At 33.8% G+C, this 21249-nt stretch overlaps 1 protein-coding gene across 1 annotated transcript in view; it reads left to right on the top strand.

Moving 5' to 3' along the window:
* Nucleotides 1-21249, top strand: part of EPHA7 (EPH receptor A7) — a 166954-nt gene that overhangs the window by 52621 nt on the left and 93084 nt on the right. Inside the window, exons 4-5 of the mRNA XM_029224145.1 lie at nucleotides 6100-6255; nucleotides 7077-7412. Of these exons, the coding sequence (XP_029079978.1) occupies nucleotides 6100-6255; nucleotides 7077-7412 (492 nt within the window). The remainder of the gene's footprint in view (nucleotides 1-6099; nucleotides 6256-7076; nucleotides 7413-21249) is intronic.

Genomic DNA, 21249 nt, shown 5'->3' with positions numbered 1-21249 from the left:
ATAGTTAATTTTTTACACCTAAATGTAGCTTTATAAAAATAGATGAATATAGAGCATATGTGTTAGAAAGGTAAACCAACATATTTTCGACAGATAAAATTTGGTATTTTTTCTTAATGTTGGCTAACTTAAATGTGCAGTTTGAAGTTGCATCATCAATGGATTTTATTATACATGACAACTTTACTGAGGTAAAATTCACATACCATACAATTCACCCATGACAGTTAACAATCTAGTGTTTTGTTAGTATAGTTATAGAGTTGTACAACCATCACTACCAATCAATTTTTGAACATTTTCATCGCCCCAGAAAAAAACCCTGCACCCATTAACAGTCACTTGCTATTCCTCTCACTGCCCCAGCTCTTAGCAAGCACTAATCTACTTTCTGTCTCTATAGATTTGCCTATTCCGGATATTTCATATAAACAGAAGTATATAGTATGTGATCTTTTGTGACTGGATTCTTTCACATGGCACAATGTTTTCAGAATGTATCAGAATTTAACTTCTTTTGATTGCTGAATAGAATTCCATCGTGTGTATTCATTTATTAGTTGATGGACATTTTGGTTGTTTCTACACTTTGGGTTATTATGAATAATTCTGTTATAAACATTTAGTTATGTTCAAGTTTTTGTGTCAGTAAATGTTTTCATTTCTCCTGGGTACATACTGAGGAGTGGAATTGTTGGGTAACATGATAACTATGTTTAAACTTTTGAGGACTTGCCAGTTTTTTTCAAAGTGGCTGCACCATTTTACATTCCCAACAGCAGTGTATGAGAGTTCTAATTCCTCCATATTCTTATCAGACTTCTTTTATCTGTCTTTTTTAATAGTCTTCCTACTGGGTATAAGTGGTTTATCATTGTAGGTTTGAGTTTCATTTCCCTGATGACTAATGATCTTGAGCATCGTTTTGTGTGTTTATTGGCCATTTGTATATGTTCCATATAGAAATATCTATTCAGATTCTTTGCCTGTTTTTTGATTGGCTTATTAAGAAATTTTAATTTGTTGATTATTTTAAAATTCCAACTTATTATAATTCTCAATAATATCTAATCTTATCTCCCTCATCAATTTTATGGTGGACATATCTTTTATCATGCGTTCTTTACAGACTTTGATAGTCCAAGAAAAGACCTAGAACCTCCAGGATGATGATTCTAAACACCTGGAAAGCTTTTAAAATATAGATATATCCGAACCTTAATAATGACTCAGTTATCTTTAATAGGGCCAAGACAGTAGTCTCTTTTCAAAGCATCCTTCATGTGCAGTCATGGGGGACAGCCCACTAAGATATGGAGTTTCAGTGCCTTAATGTTCAGGATGGGTCAGTTATGTCTGAAAGTAAAGATGGAGTTTAAGATTTCTGAAAAAATGTGCCCATTATGGTTGAGGGAATCTTTCTTGGCTGTAGAGAAATTCTAGAAGTATGTGGATTTTCTGGGATAACCAGTTTGTGGGAGAAGGTCCTTAGAAGTATAATCAGATAGGATATCCCCCAAGCTTACCCTTGTAGGTCATAAACCTAAAGCACTAGGGTAAGTGTGAGTATCTACACCCTTGATCAGAAAAAAAAGAGGTATTCCACTTCATCCAACTGCTTAGCCTAAAGAGTGGAAATTTGTCTGCGGATTTTACAGTGGCCTTTAGGATTGTTCATTGAGAACACAGAGTTGTTGCACCAGCACCCTGATTGTTCTACAGACTGCCTCATGCAAGTATATACTCAAAGGCCTGGCACCCCATTGCTTAAACACTTGAAATCCATTGAAGACAGCTATGGAATATGCTAATGTTAGGAGAGTTTGAGAATCAGGATACAAGGCTTTTGTATCAACTCTCTTATGTATTTAAATATCTTTGTGTTCAGAATTTTGTTGCTCTTAAGTAATTTACTTATAAATGGGAAATCCTGTTGCACTTTGTGTGTGTGTGTGTGTGTGTGTGTGTGTGTTTTAAGAATTTAAATCCCACATATTATTTGAACCAATTTTGTTACATAAGACAATCTTCTTATTTAAAAATAGTTGAAATTAAATATAATATTACAGTTACTTCATTGCAGTAAACAATATAGCAGATCTTGGAATATAGTATATTTTGTAATATAATTTAGTAGGTATATTACAGTAGATAATCTTGTTACTGTCCAGTAAAAAGAAGTTTCATGTGCTTCCTAGATTTTCTTTTTCTTTGGTGCTTTTCCATTTAAACAACTGGCTAAGTGAAAACTTGCTCAGTGTATGAAATCTGACAAGATTATGGCTCTTAGCTCTAGGATAATGAACTTATGTTATTTTATTCATTAAGGCCCTGAGGGCTAGAAAAAAAGAGTCCAAAGAATCAGTCCCAGGCCTTTGTGGTAACACTGAAAAATACTGTTACTAAACTCATTGGTGAAATATTATTTTTACAAAAGTAAATATTGAAAACAAATTTTATACATATTCCCAGTCTTCATCAGTCCAGTGAAATATTACCTTAAAACAATGTTCAGTTAAAAAAACAAAGTCATCGAAAGGCAGGAGATTAAAATGGTATGTTTCTTGTTGTAACTAATTTTACCATAAGTGCATACAGTATATTAATTAAAGTTTGCTTTAAGTTCAAATGCTGTTGAACAAATTGAGAAATAAAGCAAAGGAAGAAAAAAGTTTTAAAACTGCTATTATTGCACGATTCCTAGAAAGTTATTCTTATATACTTCATCATTACGTATAAAGGGAATTTATCTTTGATTGAGGTTTCAGAAGGCATTTACCATGAAAAACTTTTTTACTAGTACCTTTTTGGAAAACCAGCTGCATTTATAGAGAGAAGAAATTGCCCTTATTTCCATGTAGGCTTTTGGGAGCAGCTGGAGGGCTCATCTAAGTCTTCCTTAAGTGGTTAAATCTCAGGTTTATCACTTCACCCCAGTCTCTCTCCCTGAGTATTTTACTCAAGCTATTTCATCTAGATATCTCATCTAAAATTTTAATTTTATGAGCATCTGTTACTTCCTTCCTAAACATTTTACTACGCAGTTGCTCACTGCTGTCCTGAGAGATACAGGTTATGTCTTCTCGTGTTCTTGGCTTTACTCTTCACACCATAGCTCCCAAGATTTTGCACTTATTTTTAGTAAATCTAAATTAATAGCTTCCTTAGATGTTAAATGAAAACTCTCTTGTTACAACTTATTATTCTCAATATTAACTGAACTGAAACAGAATAGTACTTCAAAGAAAAAATGTTAAGGCCGTTAAGACTTTTATGACCACATTTTTTCGAGATTGCTTCTCATCATTGATGATGGCCATACATGTACTCCATCATTTTGCAGGCATCTACAATGCCAAAATTCATGGTGAAATTGAGGAGATCTATTTCATATCTCTTCTGTAAGGTGTACTAGGATATCATTTCACCGTTTTCTAAGTTAAAGTAATAGCTTTAAATTAGTCAAAGGATATAATAAAAGGCAATAGGGGCCCATTGAAAATTCATTTTGGGGGTTGCTAAAGCTTCGAGACCCACTGAACAGATGCCAGACTTTGGCTCATTCAGCAGTCAAGGCTGGTGCAATAGCATATGGTTGAGTCTCAGCAGTCCTGTGTTCTAAATCCAGTTTTAGCCTAGACAAACAGAATTATTTGAAGAACTCAGGTTAATTTTGCTTCAAATCTGCTTTCCCATCTGCTAAAATGGTAACAGAATTTAATGAAATTTGAAAGTTGAATGATAAGGGTTTTAAATTTCTCTACGGTAGGTACTGTTATACATTCTACAAATCATGTAAGTGGAGCAAGAAATGGACCTACTTATTTGTGGGAAAAGTGGAAGTAAGCCTTTGGTTAGAAGCCTTTATTTGCAACAGGAGGGTGAGAATTGCGAGAGATTCCACTAGGTAGTTTGCTGCCTACAGTTCTGGAAGCCTTACCTAGTGGATGTTAAATCATGTTGCCATTCCTCCCCCATTTCCTTGCTCTCCAACTCCTCTCCCTGTAAAAAGTGAGTAAATACACATAATATCATCAAAGACTCTCAGCATACACCTCTTCTCTCTGTCTCTCTCTCTCTCTTTTTCTTTGTTAATTCTCTGGGCCTTAATGTTATCAAGCTGCAGGTTGTGAGTAAAGCATTGCCTTCTCTGTGTTACGGATGTTCTATCTGATTACTGAATTACACATGATACATGGGGCAAGATACAGTGCATACTTAAAGAAAGGAATTTCCAGCCTGAGAAATCCATGCTAAATCCTTTATCCTACTAGTTAACCATTCTTTTATGTGGCAAGATTGTATCTTTATAAATATTTTAAAGTGTTATTTTGTTTCATATTATTTCAAAATCGAGGTCGTTTTTCTCTCTGTGTCTTAGATTTGTAGTAATTGCTACAAGAACATGTGAAGATGCATTAAGCTTCGTTGCCTAATATGTTTGTGAGTGCTTCCCTCTTGTATGAATTGAGGAGGCCAACTAAAGGCAGACTGGCTTCTGAGGGCAGCAGTGGATCATAATTTACAAAGAGATGATAGTAGCTCTGTTCACAAATCTATAACTTATCTATCACAATATGACCTATCTTTAAGTTTCTAACTTATCTAAAATACCTGTCTTGTTCATATAAAACACCCTTATATTCTTGAAGCTTAAAAGATAATTTGGAGTTCTCAGTTGTACCAGATTATGTGTTAAATATTCAGCATCTGAACAAAAGCACAGGATGACTTGACTCTTTTCTGGAGAATATACTATCTTAATAAGACAGGATTGTTTTTCCTACCCAAGAGTGAAAATGTGCTTACACTCCTGAATAATGCTCAAGTTGAGAACATTAAACAAACTTGAATCTAATACATTAAAAGTTATAATTGAATTTATGTTAAATATTCACTTATTTTTCTTTATAGATATGATTTATTAATTTCTATTAAATTTGAAGGTCACTAAAACTTAAATATTCATTTAATAAAGATGGAGGGTAAATTGAATCTATTTAATATATTCAATGTATAGTACCATCAATTAATTTAAAAATTGTTGAGATAATGAAAATTGAACTTGCTAAATTTTAGTTGAAGATAAATATGTAAAATGTCTGGGGATAGTAAATAGTTCCAGGTTACTTGATTTAATAACAAGTAGTCTCTAAGTGAGTTAGGGCAACTTCACTGGAAGGTGACATCTCTATGTCTATTCATTGCTGAGAGCAGTTGCTGGGTTAGTGTGACTACCTTAACCTCTCCCAGCAGAGGAGAAACAGTTACCACCTGTTTGTAGTTGATGGCTTTCTCCTTATTTCTGGCAGAATAGGTTTCTTCTATTCATAGGATTTCATTATTTTTAGTAACAAGGAAGTTCGCTTAGTGGAAAGCAGCCTGCCTTGGAGCTTAAATTGGTTGAAATTATATCTTGAAGTTTTCTGAAAATTGCGGGGTGTGAGGGGGAATACATTTCTATCATTTTCAGATGACAGTTTTTACATCACTATTATTCCTAGTCAGGTAATAAAATTAGTTTAATATTTTTCACTATGAACCAAATTCACACATAAAAACTTAATTTATAGCTATACTAGATTAAGAAAACATAACTTTGAAGTGTGTTAATGCAAATCAACAAGAAAGTTAATTATTACTGAAATCAAAGTTCCCCTGAATTAACTCTCCTGAGACTTTATCTAAATAAACTATGCTTGTGTTTAGTTTTGGGTGCTAGACTTTGGACTGATGCCAACTACAGGTGCAAGTTTGCTGTATCATTTGGTTTTTATTATTTTGTTTTAAAATACAGTATTATAAAATTGGGTTATTGATATACACTAAACAGAATTTTACCATAAAGGGCATGTTTTTCCCTTCTTTTTTCATATAATTAGAGACTTATGGTTTATAATTAGTTCCCAGGAAACATGACAACAGATATAAAAAGAATATGTTAGAAATTTCTTATTGGAATCTAGGTTTCTATTGAGTCTGGTGATAGCAAATTTGGAAACCAAAGTTCACATTTTATTCTTTGCTAAATATTACTAAAATTTAAAGAAGGTCTGTTTGTTCTCATGTTTCTATTTTCACTTTGTTCTGCATTCCCAGCCTGTGGCCGTGGGTTCTACAAATCCTCCTCTCAAGATCTTCAGTGCTCTCGTTGTCCAACCCACAGTTTTTCTGATAAAGAAGGCTCCTCAAGGTGTGACTGTGATGATGGGTATTACAGGGCTCCATCTGACCCACCGTATGTGGCGTGTACAAGTAAGTTCATAATTGTAAAATAAGGACTTCCAAATCCCTTCCATTTGTTTGTAGTATTGTGACATCATTGAGATAGGCATGAAATTTATGAGTACATTCCACAAACCGATGAGGCTAAACAATAATATAAAAGAGATACATCTTACATCATCATCAGTGTAATTTTCATGTCTGCGAGATCAAAATGCATTTTAATCATATTTTACACATGTATTCAATAGGAATAATAAATAAAATGTAAAAGTTATTTGAGACTTGCATAGCTGTGAAATGTTATTAAAAAGTAATGGTTTCTGAATTAAAATTTTCCATCACTAAATAGGGCAAATCTTATATCTTGGTGCTTCAATTAATGAATGTTTGAGAGACTCAAATCCAAAGCCAATTCCAGACATTACTATAAATCATTCTTGAGCGGATTAAGAATGAATGGATGTATTCTCTGTTATACGGTTAAAAGGCAAAGTATTTTTAAACAACTGCACAACTGTTTTTTTAGGTGCATTAACTGTTCTTTTTTAATAGCTTGGAAGAAAAATAGCTAAAGACCATGGCAAAAGGACAAAGACAGTTGTTATCCTGTTTTCATTTTGACATATTAAATAGAAAATAAATAAGGCCTCTTGCCAAGTGAATTCAAGAAGGCTTTTATTCAGTTTCTCTAGGAAAGGTAATGAAACGTTTATGTGCAAGAGAGCATTTCAAGTAGTTTTCTGTATGGTGATTGAGCCACTAGCTTGATGCCCCACGTGGATCCTTTAGTTCATTTTTGTTTGTTTTTTGTCTATTTTTGTTTATTTGCTTATTTTTGGTTTCCAAAGGGCCTCCGTCTGCCCCACAGAACCTCATTTTCAATATCAACCAAACCACAGTGAGCTTGGAATGGAGTCCACCTGCAGACAATGGGGGAAGAAACGATGTGACCTACAGAATACTGTGTAAGCGGTGCAGCTGGGAGCAGGGCGAATGCGTTCCCTGTGGGAGTAGCATTGGCTACATGCCCCAGCAGACTGGATTAGAGGAAAACTACGTCACTGTCATGGACCTGCTGGCCCACGCTAATTATACTTTTGAAGTTGAAGCTGTAAATGGAGTTTCTGACTTAAGTCGATCCCAGAGGCTCTTTGCGGCTGTCAGTGTCACCACAGGTCAAGCAGGTATGTTTTTGTGTTTGTCTTGACTAAGTGAAAAATGTGACTACATAAGTGAGGTCTCTCACTTAAATATCTCGTTAACTTGGCTCTACAGAACTTGATTATTCCAGCTTGTTGATTATTCACACCTTTAGCTTTTCTTTGCTATTTCTTCTGTTGCCTGTTAAACCATTACTAGACTCATTAACATCTCCTCCAGAGATCTGGCAGGAGAAAGAAAAGGGGATAAATTGTAAACCAATTAAGACTGCTCTAAGAGGACCAACTCTATTAAGATCTAGGGGAGGAGAGGGAAAATATTGGACAAAATAAGATGTAGGATATTTCTTGCATTTTTTATTTACCTTTTTGTGTGCTACGTGCTTATGATTAAAATCTACAGGATAATTAGGAATGAAGGAGTTGGCTTCAGTGTCTCACATGGTGTTAACCAGTTTTTTACCACATAAAATGTTATATTTGTAATAGATGGCAAGTCTGCCTTAAAATTTGCATGAGGGAATTTTACATTCCTCACTAGATTTGTGATCATATTGATGTCTATAGTATTGGAATAAGTACTTGAGAGATCTCATGAGGCTTTCAAAATAAATGAATTAAGAAATATAATAATCATGATGATTATGAACTGGTAGCTTAGCCTAAAAGCAGTTTTCGCTTATTTTCTTATTGGCATTTAAGATGCCCTGCTTGGTCATTCTTTGCTGTGGTAAGTAGGTTTTAGAAAATATAAATTGGGAAGGAAGCTTCAAAAATTGGAGACTTTCTAAACCTTTAGAGAAATATTATTATTGGGGGAAGTTCCAGAAATTGAGGGCTTTTTCAAACTTTTGAAAGTTCTTGCTGCTGAAGAATGATGCTATGTAGTCAGAGTAGCCAAGTGCTATGTCATCGTCATTAATAAAATTGGACCTGCACTGAGTACTGAGTAAGCATCATAATAAGCTTATAACAAGGTCTTCTTGATCTTTGGCTAGCTGTCAACAGTCAATATTATCCCAAATTCCTGGACATAGACTAATCTATTCTTCATATCTATGCCAATTTTAATAAAATGTTACCTATTTAAATTATATCTGCACAATGAAGCCTATGCATATAGTCTCATGCTTACCATTTTGAACAGATTAGTGGGTTCCTATTCCAAAGGTTTTATTTTGATGTTTATTTAAAAGGCTATTGCAAATCAGATTTCTTACGTAAAAGCTGAAGTCTGGAGGTAAAACCACATAGAAACGTTTAGATCTTCAAAAACTGGACAAAAGAAGCAACTCATAACTGATATTTGGATTGATTCATTTTATTTAGCCTTACACCATTTGCCATTCTTGTATAATGCTGTTGTTAGTAGGTGTTTTTACTTGTTTTGCTTTATATTGAGATTTGTCATCGTAACGTTACAGTGAGTGGGTTTGAAACATTTTAGGTTCATGATTATGACACTAGAGCTATCTTTGGAGCCATTAATAAAAACTCTTAGGTCTGCTGAGCTAGAATAACTGCTTTATTCTTGCTGATAATAAGTAAAAGAAGGGATATTTTTATTTATTTTTTAATACAACCTAAAGATACTGAATTAATACCACAAATAGGGTTTGCCAGGTAGGCCACTTTGGGGATCTGTTTCCATGATCTTTAAATGTCCATTGTTTAATTGTTCAGGTTAATACTACACAGCCTAAATAGGTCATAGATATTCCATAAGTTCCTGAATCAACTCTCTTATAGTAGTTACGTAAAATGGCTTTGTCCCCTTGATTCTCTTCCGGTTAAGAGCAAACCAGGTTTGTCTGGTTTTGGGGGGGAGGTAATTTAAATGTACAAAAATTAGATTGCTATGATTACACAGCTATGTAAATATACCAAAAATTATTGAATTGTGTGCTTAAAATGAGTAAATTTTATGGTATGAAAATGATACCTCAGTAAAGCTATTAACATTTTTAAAAGAATAAATACAATAAAGTTAAAAAGCAAACTAGGTTTGTACTTTTATATTAAAATATTAATTCACAATTGCCTGGTCCCAACTACATCTCAAATACTAAAAACCCATGAATTTACACTCAGCTTTTTCTGCTTTCAAAAAGAAAAGCATTAATAAGGCAGCAAGCTGTGGTAATTTTTAAAGTTTTAATTTATTTTTTAACAGAGGAAATTTAGAATATGTTAGTGACTATTGTTCAGTTAAATTTGTACCCATTTCCCCCACCCCATCGTCAATATTTTTGCTTTTTCTAAGGGGGGAATGATTTGAAACTGTCCATGTTTATGACTATCTGTGGAAACCTGCCATGATCCTTAAAATTCTCATTCTGTGTTAATCAAACAGCATCACCTCCCACCTAGTTTATGCTGCAGTCCCTTCAATAATGAATTTAAGGATCTCTGGTCAGTTATCAGTTATCGCCCATCAGCAATCCACTGATGCCTAGTACAAAAAGAATCTGCAGGTGCCTGGGCAAGAAGAGAGAGTAAGGATGGAAAATCATCAGGCAGTGTTTGAAAGGTAGTGTGTACTTTGTAGTTCCTTTTCTATTAAGTTTGGAGTCTGGAGCTCAGGACCCCCCATACCAGTGTTTGTGGAAATGGAAGTACATTGAAGACCCCCTTGTCCTTTCCTCAGGGTAGCAGTAGGGTTATTGGTGTTTAAGGACCTGTACCCCAACCCCTGTTGCCACTTATGAGGTATGCGCTGTTGGGTGGACCGCAAAAGTTCTACATGAGTAAGATGGAGATAAGATGGTATCTATCTTCCTGCATTATCCTGTTAAATGAGATACTGGAGAAAACTTAAAAACTTTTTATTGTCATAAAAATGTTATTGCAGTGAGTAGCGTAATGAATGCTGATTAATCCTCTTTTTATGTAACTATGAACCTGTCAAGGCAAAGCACACTAAAATCTTTACCTATTGCCATGTGTCCAGGGTGGGGTGTATAATCGAGGCAATTATGTGTTATAACATTGCAGGAGGGAGAAATTAATTTTTTTTATCTAGTCACAAGTTATCTTAAGACTGAGGTTCTTATTTAAACCAATAATTAGCTTTAAGATGAGATGTTTATAGAGAAGCCTAATACGTGATATTCATATTTATATAGTTTTCGTATTTACTTATCGGGAACATATTACCTACACAAGCTGGCTGGAATGTATTCTTTTTGTTTTTGTTTTGTTAGGAATGATATTGACCTATTAAGGGTGAAGTCACACAGATCAAACTTAGGTACATTGGAGATATTAAATATATATATATATATATATATATATATATGTAAGATGGAAAGCACATGCATTTGATTTATGGCATTATAGTCCTCATTCTTCCTTACAGTGGAAGGCTCCGGGTAATTACACAAGTGTTCTGAAGAGGTAACTATTTAAATTCTACTTTTCAAAACATTAACCCAGCCAACTGTACTGAGTAGTATATGTTAAGCACTGTGCAAGATGCTGAAGATAGGAAGGCAAAGAATGGTCCTATCCTTATGAGGAGCTGTTACTATAGCAGATATATATTAATTTATACAACTAATGATAGGACACTTGAATATAATGTGATGCATGCTATAGAACAAAATTAGGAACAAAATACAGAACTCCAAAGAAGGAATGATTCATTCCACCTGTGGAAAAAAGGGGAGTCCTCACAGAAAAGATGCCAATCAATCTAGAACTTTAGAATGGATATGGTTTTACCAGAAGGAGGACAAGTAAGTCATATTCTAGGCCCTCAGGCGGACCTGTCCCATGAAAACATAATCATTGCCACTGCATTCCTTCCACAGATCAAGTGCATTAACACACCAAAATGGGCTGCAGAAAAGTTAGTAAAAACGGGTCACCCTAAAATTACTGTCTCTGTCTGTAATACCTTCATTCACTGTGGGATCATTTAGACAACTAGATAATTTTTAACTTTTTTAGAAAACATAATATAAAATTATAATATGTGATCTTTCCCACAAACAGACTTAAAAGACTTAGTCATTATTCTTCAGGTCAGTGATCATGTTATGTTTTTGTCTTTACCATCTAACACAGTTCTTTCTCTGTTCCTAATGTCGTGTAATTAATTCCAGTAAGGAAACTAGTCACACACAAGAAAAGTTAAATGATTTTACGGGAGTGAAAACACTCAGACGTGAATGGAAAAGGCATAGGATTTGATATTTGATGACATGATAGCTTTGTGTTAGACAAATTATTTCACCTCTTTAACTTGAATTTTCTCCTGAAATAGGATCATGTTACTTGACTCCTCATATCGTGAAAAAAAAAAAAACTGAGCTTTTAGCTTAATACCTGTTATACTTGTTAGAATAAAAACAAAGTGTTTTTGTTTTTGTAAGTGTGTTATTGTACTACAACAATGATAATAATAGAAGTAATGGTAAGGGTGACAAGTGATTGAACACAATACAGTTTTGGTACTTTTTAAATGTACCAGGTACACGGAAAGTGTGTGAAGTTGAGTCACTTAAGGTCTGTGGACTCATGTAGTCCTCCTAAATAACGGAGAGGTCTGGGACAGAAGACCTCTAAGAGCCCATCTTATGTCCATAATTAAATGGACAATCATAATACAGTACAAACTATACATTGCACAGTGCAGGGTTGACTGCAAATTATTGATAGCTGAGTAAGATGTGTACAGATACTATCATTTTTGATGGGATCCATGACTTACAATGCTGTAGAAAGCACTGGGAAGGAATTAAGGATGAAAACTGGAACCTCTTGAAAGAGGATATGATTTTCCAAATTGGGCTCCCTAGAAAGCAGACACTGATGCAGATTCCTTGCAGGAGTTGTGTTAGGGCATGTACTTGGCATCAGCACCATCTGAAGAGAAAGGAAAGGAGCAGGACTGAGCAGAAGGGAAATTGAGCCATAATGCAGTCTCCTTGGGATTCTCTGCCAGCTCCATGACAAGCTCTCCACCCATAAGGGACCTTCAGATTGTCCCAAGTTGAAGAGATAGTGGCAGGCTTTTTTACCTCTTTGTCGTACAGACACTGGCTGCAGACTCCTCTAGCAGGCTCCTCTAGGAAGGTGTCATTTTTCAGACAAGGAAATTCTAAAGGGCAGCAGGGAACTGAGGTTTGCTTTTGCGCAGCTATCTCAGCAGCTAGCAAATATGTTCTTCATTCCTTCACCAAGGGTAATGGGGACCGTCCATCATAACATCCATTACATAGAGTTAAATCATGCCAAAGGATACAAGGGGCAAAGTTCAGAGTGTGTTTAGAGAATAAGTGGTAGCAACTGGATGAATAAAGATTTGTGGGAAGAACTAATGGGAAAGTTTACTTTTAGGAAAGAAGAACTTTCTAATGGAGGGAGGAGATAGTGGGAACTGGATGTTTTTGAACAGAAAAGTTACATAACTGACCCTGGTTTACATCTTAAACTTTTGTGTATCTTCCACAGAACATTTGATGTATTCCATATAGCAGTTTGTTTTAAAAAAAAATTCTCCTGCTTAGCCTTGATTCCTCTGGAAAACAGATATATAGAAAACATTTTCTGAAAATATGAGAAAGTATCAGCAAAGTTGCCATTTTGAGGCAAAATTTCTTAATTTCTCTACAAAGATATCATATAGAACCTCTCTCAAAAAGAACTATTTTCTTTTTCTCATCATCAATTTTGTTGTATATGGGTGAATGGTTTATATAGCACTTATATACATATTATATCATTAAAATTTGAAGTAAATTTATAAAGTTGGTAAAACAAGTATTAATACCATTTACAGGTAAAAAGTTGAAGCTTAAACTTACCAGTGTCATGTGGTAAATTATAAAGTGGCGACCCAAATTATTGTAATCAAGTATACCCCTTACCTCAGAATTATTATGCTCTGTAATCTTCTCATGGACTGCTATCTTAAAGAATTTAGCTCTACAGTCCTTTACATGGGAATTTGCAGATTGATTTAATGGTCTGGTCATAAATTACTCTTCAATGAAAAGGGGACCTCCTAAGAAGTTTTGTTTCCCGAGGATATTAATAACACATATAATCTCTGAGAGGGAGCATTGGTAACTATAGTATTTGCCTCCTGGCTATGATTTTATTACCCTTCTTTAAGAAACTTCAGAAACATCCCTTCATATCTTAATGGACTAATTTCCCTTATGTTTTCAAATCATATTTGAAATCATATTTCAAATCTTATTTCTCTGTCAAAATTAAGATTGGCTTTCAGTATTCCCTTTACTTAGATTTATGATGTTTACATAATGTTCCAAATGAAATATAACCATAGAGTTATGTGATATAACATTATACATAAGCAAAATTCTACAAAAAAAGAGACAATACCAAAAGTCATTTCCTGTATTTGTCTGAAATATCTTCACTCACATTTATTAATTGACTCAACTGTGATGATTTTTCTCATAAGTTAACTCAGATCATCTCTTTTCAATGATTTTAAATAGTAGGCCATCAAATTATGTGTCATTTAAGAGAAACCAATTAATTCCATTTGAGTTTATATATTTTGAGATTTCTTAATTTTTAAGGGAATATAATGTTAAAATAATATTTTCTTGTTTGAGAGCATTTACTGAGTAATATTAAAAGCAGCTATTACCATAAGGTGAAACAAGATATAAATGCAAAAAAAACCCAACAATGACAAAAAATGTGTGGAAATAGTGTCAATGTTATTAAAACATGCATACATACGTACACACACTTACGCAGTCTGCAGCAGAAAAATCAACTGAATGTGATTCCTTTAACGGTAAACCATTCAAAAATGCATTTCTGTTTCTAGTTATTTTATAAATCTGATGTATCTGAATGGCATAGCAGAATTCAGTCATGCTAATTTATACCAGAGGGCATGACATTTTAGAAATTTTATGCTTTGCTTTGCAAGTAGGAGCTTTAGACTATGTTACTGAAATTTAATTCTTTATAAAATATTTTTGTGACACCACTAATTTAAAACTATACATGTAGATCCATTTACAGTTTTTCTTCAGTGATCAGTAATTAAAATATATATATAAAAGATTTTTTTGGATATTATTTTAATAAAATTTTCATTATAGGAAATGCAACCATGTGATATAAGTACTGATAACAAGTATTAGTGACTACTTGTTGACTATTTAGTATGTGCTGATCACTTTACATGTAAAGACCCATATGCCTACACAGTACCTTCACATCCCAAATTCAAAATGAAAATTTGGGAGAAAATTATGTCTTTTTGTGATCTGATCTTACAGTAAGTAACTCATGCATTTTCTTATAATATTTTTCACATATTATGTGTGAAATGTTTGTCTTCCCTGTTAAAATTCACAGTGTAAAGAAACAGTGGCATCTTTGGTCTTATTCTCTAGCCTCTGTAACATATTGGGCCCAGGGTACATGCTTAGTAAACTTGTTGAATTAAATTCATTGCTTATTGTCATGTAAAGAGACTTTCTAAGATTATCAAGATTAATACATAAAGGATTAGTTAAATTCAAATGCGTTATAATTTTATTTAAATTATGCAATGAATATATAAGATAATGATTTGAAGTATAAAAATTTTGTGATTTGTTCTTAAAGCTATAGATATACTTAAGATCTTAAACTGAGTTTTTATCCATAACTTGGTATTTAAGTAGAGATTTAGAAAAAAAGCTTCAAATAATCATATTATGAAATATTAAGATACAAGTCACATTTAATTTTGAAAACTTTTATAATTCTTCATATTTTGAAAACCTGCAGAAGGTCAATTTAATTTTTTTCTTTTTGGACTACTATTTTAAGCACATGACACCAGATTTTTATACCTTATTTTAATAGTTTTTTCCTTTGTGTAGTTTTGTAACTGCTTAAGACTATAGCGCATCGCAGTTCTATGATTTTTCTTGATTAAAATATATGTAAGGAAATGCCTGTAAGCACCCATGTTCTCACCCCACACCTTCATCTTCATCCCTCCTTCTTGTTCTCCAGTCTCAGTATCTTTGTAAGTTGTCATATCCACCCTTTTCTGATTTTATAAATATTTGTAGTGAACTATCTATGCTTATGTTGTCAGGGTGACAAGTTGATCTGCATACTATTGAATGGAAAGACTCTGTTAACGTTTGAAAGAAATCTAGTATGTTTTAAGAGTCTCTTGTGTTTTCATTTCAATATATCTTAATCTTTTCTCAAACTCTTTGATCTCAAAATTGCTGTTTTGTGGGTAATGATATTTAAGTGGGAAGAAAGAGTTGATTTGTGCAATAACTCAGTTATAATACTGCTGTGGACTGAACTGTGTCTTTCCCCAAATTTTTATGTTGAAGCTTTAACCTCAGTGTGACTATATTTGAAGATAGGGACTAAAATGAGGTAGTTAAATGAGGTCATAAGTTTGGGGTCCTGATCCTACAGGATTAGTGTCCTTACAGTAAAAGACACCAGAGAACTGGTTCTCTCTCCATGCACATGCAGTGAGGAGAGGTCAGTGAGTGCATAGCCAGAAGGTGGCTATCTACAAGCCACAAAGAGAGGCCTCATCAGAACCTGAACGTACTGGACCTTGATCTGGGACTTTCAGCTTCCAGAACTGTGAGAAAACTAATTTGTTTTTTTTTTAAATACCAAACCTATGGTATCTTATTATAGAAGCCTGAGTAGAATAATACAAATACTCATCCCTGAGATAGTTTAGTTCCATCCTATTATTTTGAAGGAAAGTATTTATTTTCCATATGCATGAAGACAGCTAAGGCATGAACACGTTTTTGTGAATAGGTCAAGGAGTGGGAGTTGTAGGCATTTTATGCATTTCTGTGATTTTGCCCCATCAAAAAGTACTAAACTTATTTAGTGCAATGCATTAGTAAGTGCCAGAAAGACCAATAGTAATATTTTGCTTTTGACATTAAAAACACTGTGTTTTTTAAACCAGAGCCAATTCATTATCTCATAAATTGTAGAAGGTGCTACACTGATGGTAGTAGAACATTCAATACAAAATAAGTTATGAGTTTTGTTCCTGAATATTCAAGCTTGAGCAAGTTTGTCATATCCTTGGCAATTTTAAACTATCAATTTCTACATGATTAAGAAGTGACTGCAGTTTCAGGATTTTCTAGTGAAAAAAATTTTATAACTCTATGTTTTGGATATTTAAATTTGTAACTTGTTAAATTTAAGCTTCCTCTAAAGAGACTCTTCAAAAAATATGACTACCCATTAGGATCATTATCCTGGAATAGTCCATAATGATGGAATTATGTAAAGTAATTCTTATTATATATGCATTGTCCTTAATAGGAGATCCTTCATTTTGCTCCTGTCAGTTTGTAGAGATTATAGATAATTGAAAATATAGCCACTAGAATATTATTTATAAAGAAATAGCTACTTTACTTTTAAAGTCAAAAAGTTTGTTCAAGTGAGATATAGAAAATCTGTTTTAACTGAAATGTGACTAACCAGACCACCTGCTCTTTACTTTTAGGGAGAAAAAGATACAAAAAACAAGTTAACAGTATGGACTGATGTAAAACATGCAAAATTTTTTCAGGTTACAGTCCTGGGTCAATATATATTGAATCCATTCTCTTTTTCTGGAGGTATTACATAATCATAAATAATAAAACAGCAAAATATATGAGTATAGTAAGATTACTCTGCTAAGAATACAAACTAACACGTTTGTGAAAGATTTTCAATATGAATTGAATCAAGAAGTGATTTTTGGTTGATCCTTAGTTGACCAAAACTGGTTACCTGATTTACTTGGTGGTGTTGCACAATACAAAAAGGTTTTGATCTGTGAGTTGTTTGCTTAGTTCTTATAGAGAAAACTGTCATAACCATTGTCCCAAAGGAATAGCATTATGAAGACAGGCACAGTTTCAGAAAAACTTCATTTAAGAGCAAGAAATCAATAAGCTGCATTTCGGAGAATGAAAAGTCAGTGGATGGTAATTTCATACATTATTCATGTATAGACGAGTATATATAACGTGAATTGGTAGTGGTGATGATGATGATGATATTGATGATAAACATTCAGTGAAACTAATATAATGTTGTATGTCAATTATACCTCGATTAAAAAAAAAAAACGGATTTGAAGTACATAAATAGTTTCCACCCAGTCCCATCTCCTACACTGTGCTACACCCGACTATACACATCATTTTAAGCCATGGATGAGCTGAGGGGCATAGCTTTGAGACAGGTAGGAGATAGTTTTTAAATTGACAAGCATTTAGTTCTGTTTTCAGTACCAGTGTTAAGAGAGAGTAAATGTTGATTATTTTATTCCTTGCTTCGCTGGTGATGAATTGAAGCAAATTTGATTCAGACAGGCAACCTGGTGGAATGATGCAGAACCATCCACAAAAACATCTGTACTAATCAACCAATGCAGTAAATTAGAGCTACAAGGAAAAGACATTGATCCAAGAGAATCATTAACAGTTTTAACCAGCCGGTCTAAGTTATAGGGTAAAGGAGAGAACACTATCAAGATCTTGCTTTTCACATCTGTCAATTACTACTGCAAAAACCTGATTGCTACTTGTTTCAATTCAAACTGTTTTATGACTCTGGTTCCCTTTATGCTATTGTAAGCAAGAAACAAGGATTAAGAGGTAAAAACCCAGGAAAAATTATCCAAATTTCCTGTACTCCATTTACAAAGGAGTCAGTCACAAAGGGAGAGATAATTGCTGCAACTTAACAAAATAATCAGGGAGAAGGCAGAATGGATGATATATGTTCTGTGACAAAGCACGGGGCAGAGATGTGCATGCAGTCCTGTGGTTGCTTGCCTTATTTTAAGACACAAGGACTCGAGAAGATCCGTGAAAAACAATTAGCGTAACTTTAACGCACACAGTTCTTAATTATCCACAGCATGTTGACATCAGATAATTATTGTCCCAAATTTTAATAATATTTGATCATAACCTCAGCATATAGAAAGATGAAGAACACTGAGCATAGCATTCATAATGGCAGTCATGTATTATAGGATAACAAATGCGAGGATACTGGTTAAGCCATATCCCTATTGTATAGTTTATTCAAATGTTGCTAATACTCTTAAACACAACACCCTTAGCTCCGGTTACATTAGGCTGTTACATGTGATCCGATGTATCTACAGACATGTATATGGACAGTTATAACTATATGTATGTTTTAGCTTCATACATTTTATGAGCATATATACATTCCTAAATGAATGGATTTTAGGATGTTGGTGAGACTTAAAAGTTATAGGTTTGGGAATCATAATCATAGATGGCGAGTTAATGAATAGCCTTTTGGGGGAAAGAGGAGGTGGAGCTAGAATTTAAAAGTTTGAGAGAGAACTGGCAGAAAATCCAAAGCACATGACAAAAATCAAAAAGGAGTACCCAGACCATTTGGATAGGAGAGCTGTCACAGTAACCAAAGAAGGAAAATTTCCTGAGTCAGTTGATCATAGAATCAAATGTCACAGGAGGTCAATAGAATGGAGACAGAAGAAAGTCCATTGGATTTAACAGTTTCAAGCCATGAGACAATTTTGATAGACAACTTGGGGTAGAGAATGTCATGATCATATTTGTCATGGTTCAAAACAAAGCCTCACACTATGACATATGGGGCGTAAGTGCTCAGTGTTGGCTGAATTGAAATGTAATTACTTTTTATGCTGATTTCATACAACATTTATCAGACTGGTAAAGACTCTAAGATAGGGGCTTCCCTGGTGGCGCAGTGGTTGAGAGTCCGCCTGCCGATTCAAGGAACACGGGTTCGTGCCCCGGTTCGGGAAGATCCCACATACCGCGGAGCCTGTGCTCCGCAACGGGAGAGGCCACAGCAGTGAGAGGCTCACGTACCGCAAAAAAAAAAGACTCTAAGATAGATTATGAGTCTGAATTTTGTTTGAAAAAAAGACTGCCTTTGTTCTTTTCTAATACATTATTGTAACCTTGTTTTCTCCTTGTTTTGACATCTCATCCTGTTTTCACATATCCCTGACATCACTAAGAACCCAGATTTGGCCTCACATAAATTTCATTGTTGAGAACTCGATAATCTCAGAAATAGAGGTCATAAGAGAAAAGATGTTAATTCTGTTAAGATAAACTATGCATTTATCATTCTTAATATAAAATGTTGCTTAATTATTATACTAATATATATTTTCTTCATATAAAATAAAGTATATATAGGTATAGGTATAGTTACATTTTATGTTATGCTTTTTGTTTTCTTAGTTCTTTTTCTCCGTAGTTTCTTTGCTTTCCTCAGACATTTTAAATTATGCTCATCTATAAAAATGTAGAACTACCTAAAAGTTTGGAAACTTTATTCTTGCTATTTTTCTGTATGATAATACTAAGCCTTCACCTTTTATTTTGAGTCACATTTCCTTTATCTTTAAAAATTGCATAAACAACAAACAGAAAGCCATGATGCTATTTCACCAAACCTTGGGAATTATTATGATTTGTAAGTCACTTCTCATGCACCTGCTGCATTAAATACTGGTGTTATGTTTGAAAAGATACTAACTGACCTCCTTTAGGCTGCTGTCTGACTACTTTGATGTTTCATTATTTTCTTCAATCCAGGGATGAAATGGATGAATGGATCTTAATTATAGTGTCCTGGTGACTCTTTTTTCAGACCATTTTTCTGGACAAGCATCAGCTAATCTGACAAATCATGAACAGTTTACTTTATAGTTTGGCTGGGCTTAAGTTACTAACTGGAACCTGCAGGGAACATAAAGAACAGTGTCTCCTGATAAAATGCATTGGATGTTTACCATGCCTGTCTTCAATTTTAATCAGTAACCTTTAGGAAAGGAGAGCTATAAACAGATAATTCTCTGACAGATGTATTTTTATATGTTCACCTATAACACTTCAAACAAAAACAGGCCCTGTGTATCAAATTTACATATCTAAAATCTTATTGTGTCTTTGCCTATGAAAGCTACATAATTATTTGAGGGGTTTTAATAGTAAATCAATATTTACATTATTATTTAAAGATTTTCTTACACCAAAAATCTTTCAACTTTTATGCTGTTTTTTATTTTTTCTGAGACAGTGATTGGTTGTTTTTGTGAATTTCATATGCAGTCTACTAGATGACATGGTTTTCTTGTTCAGCATTAAGTTTGTTTTTGTAGACAAGAAAACTATTATGCGTTTTCTTTATACAGGTCAGTAAAAGCAAGATGTGTTCATTAGTTAAACAAATGAGTAACATGTAAAACCATATTTTCCAATAACTATCATTTAACTGGACATTTTGCTTCATCTATCTTCTGTTAGGTGTGTAATAAACACACCTGAAAGAACTCAACATAGAAATTAGATGTAATACCCCTCTAAGTAACTGAAATTACCCTGATGTTGTTATAAAACAGTTTTTAAATTGTTCTTAGATTGTAAATAAATGTATTGATAGTAAAGAATTAACAACACATCCAGGAAGACTTTATATAATTATGATGTAAAATACGTCTTATGCCATTCAGTTTATCTAATTTATAACTCTGTTTGATTACCCCAGCAAGCCTTTCATCTATAGAATTGCACCCTGAGGGCTAGTCAGTTTATTAATTCATCACTTGTTCTTTTATGGTTGCATCCCTATTACAGTATGAACATAGGATGATATTCTTTTCTGAAAGCTGCCAGCCAACTGGTTCCAGTCTAGCTGACCTTTTGTTTGTAACCATGATCCTAATAGTTTTTCTGTTGGCTTCTGTTTCTAATAGGTTGCATTACAATCTACCTTTTTGTCTTATGGTATCATGATGAGGATAGGCCAGCAAGAGTGAATTCCACACCTG

Source organism: Monodon monoceros, unplaced genomic scaffold (genome assembly GCF_005190385.1).
Source record: "Monodon monoceros isolate NGI ecotype Baffin Bay Population unplaced genomic scaffold, NGI_Narwhal_1 Super_Scaffold_15, whole genome shotgun sequence".
Lineage (NCBI taxonomy): Eukaryota > Metazoa > Chordata > Mammalia > Artiodactyla > Monodontidae > Monodon > Monodon monoceros.
Note: the sequence above shows the minus strand (reverse complement) of the source record. Positions and strands in the feature narration are given on the sequence as shown.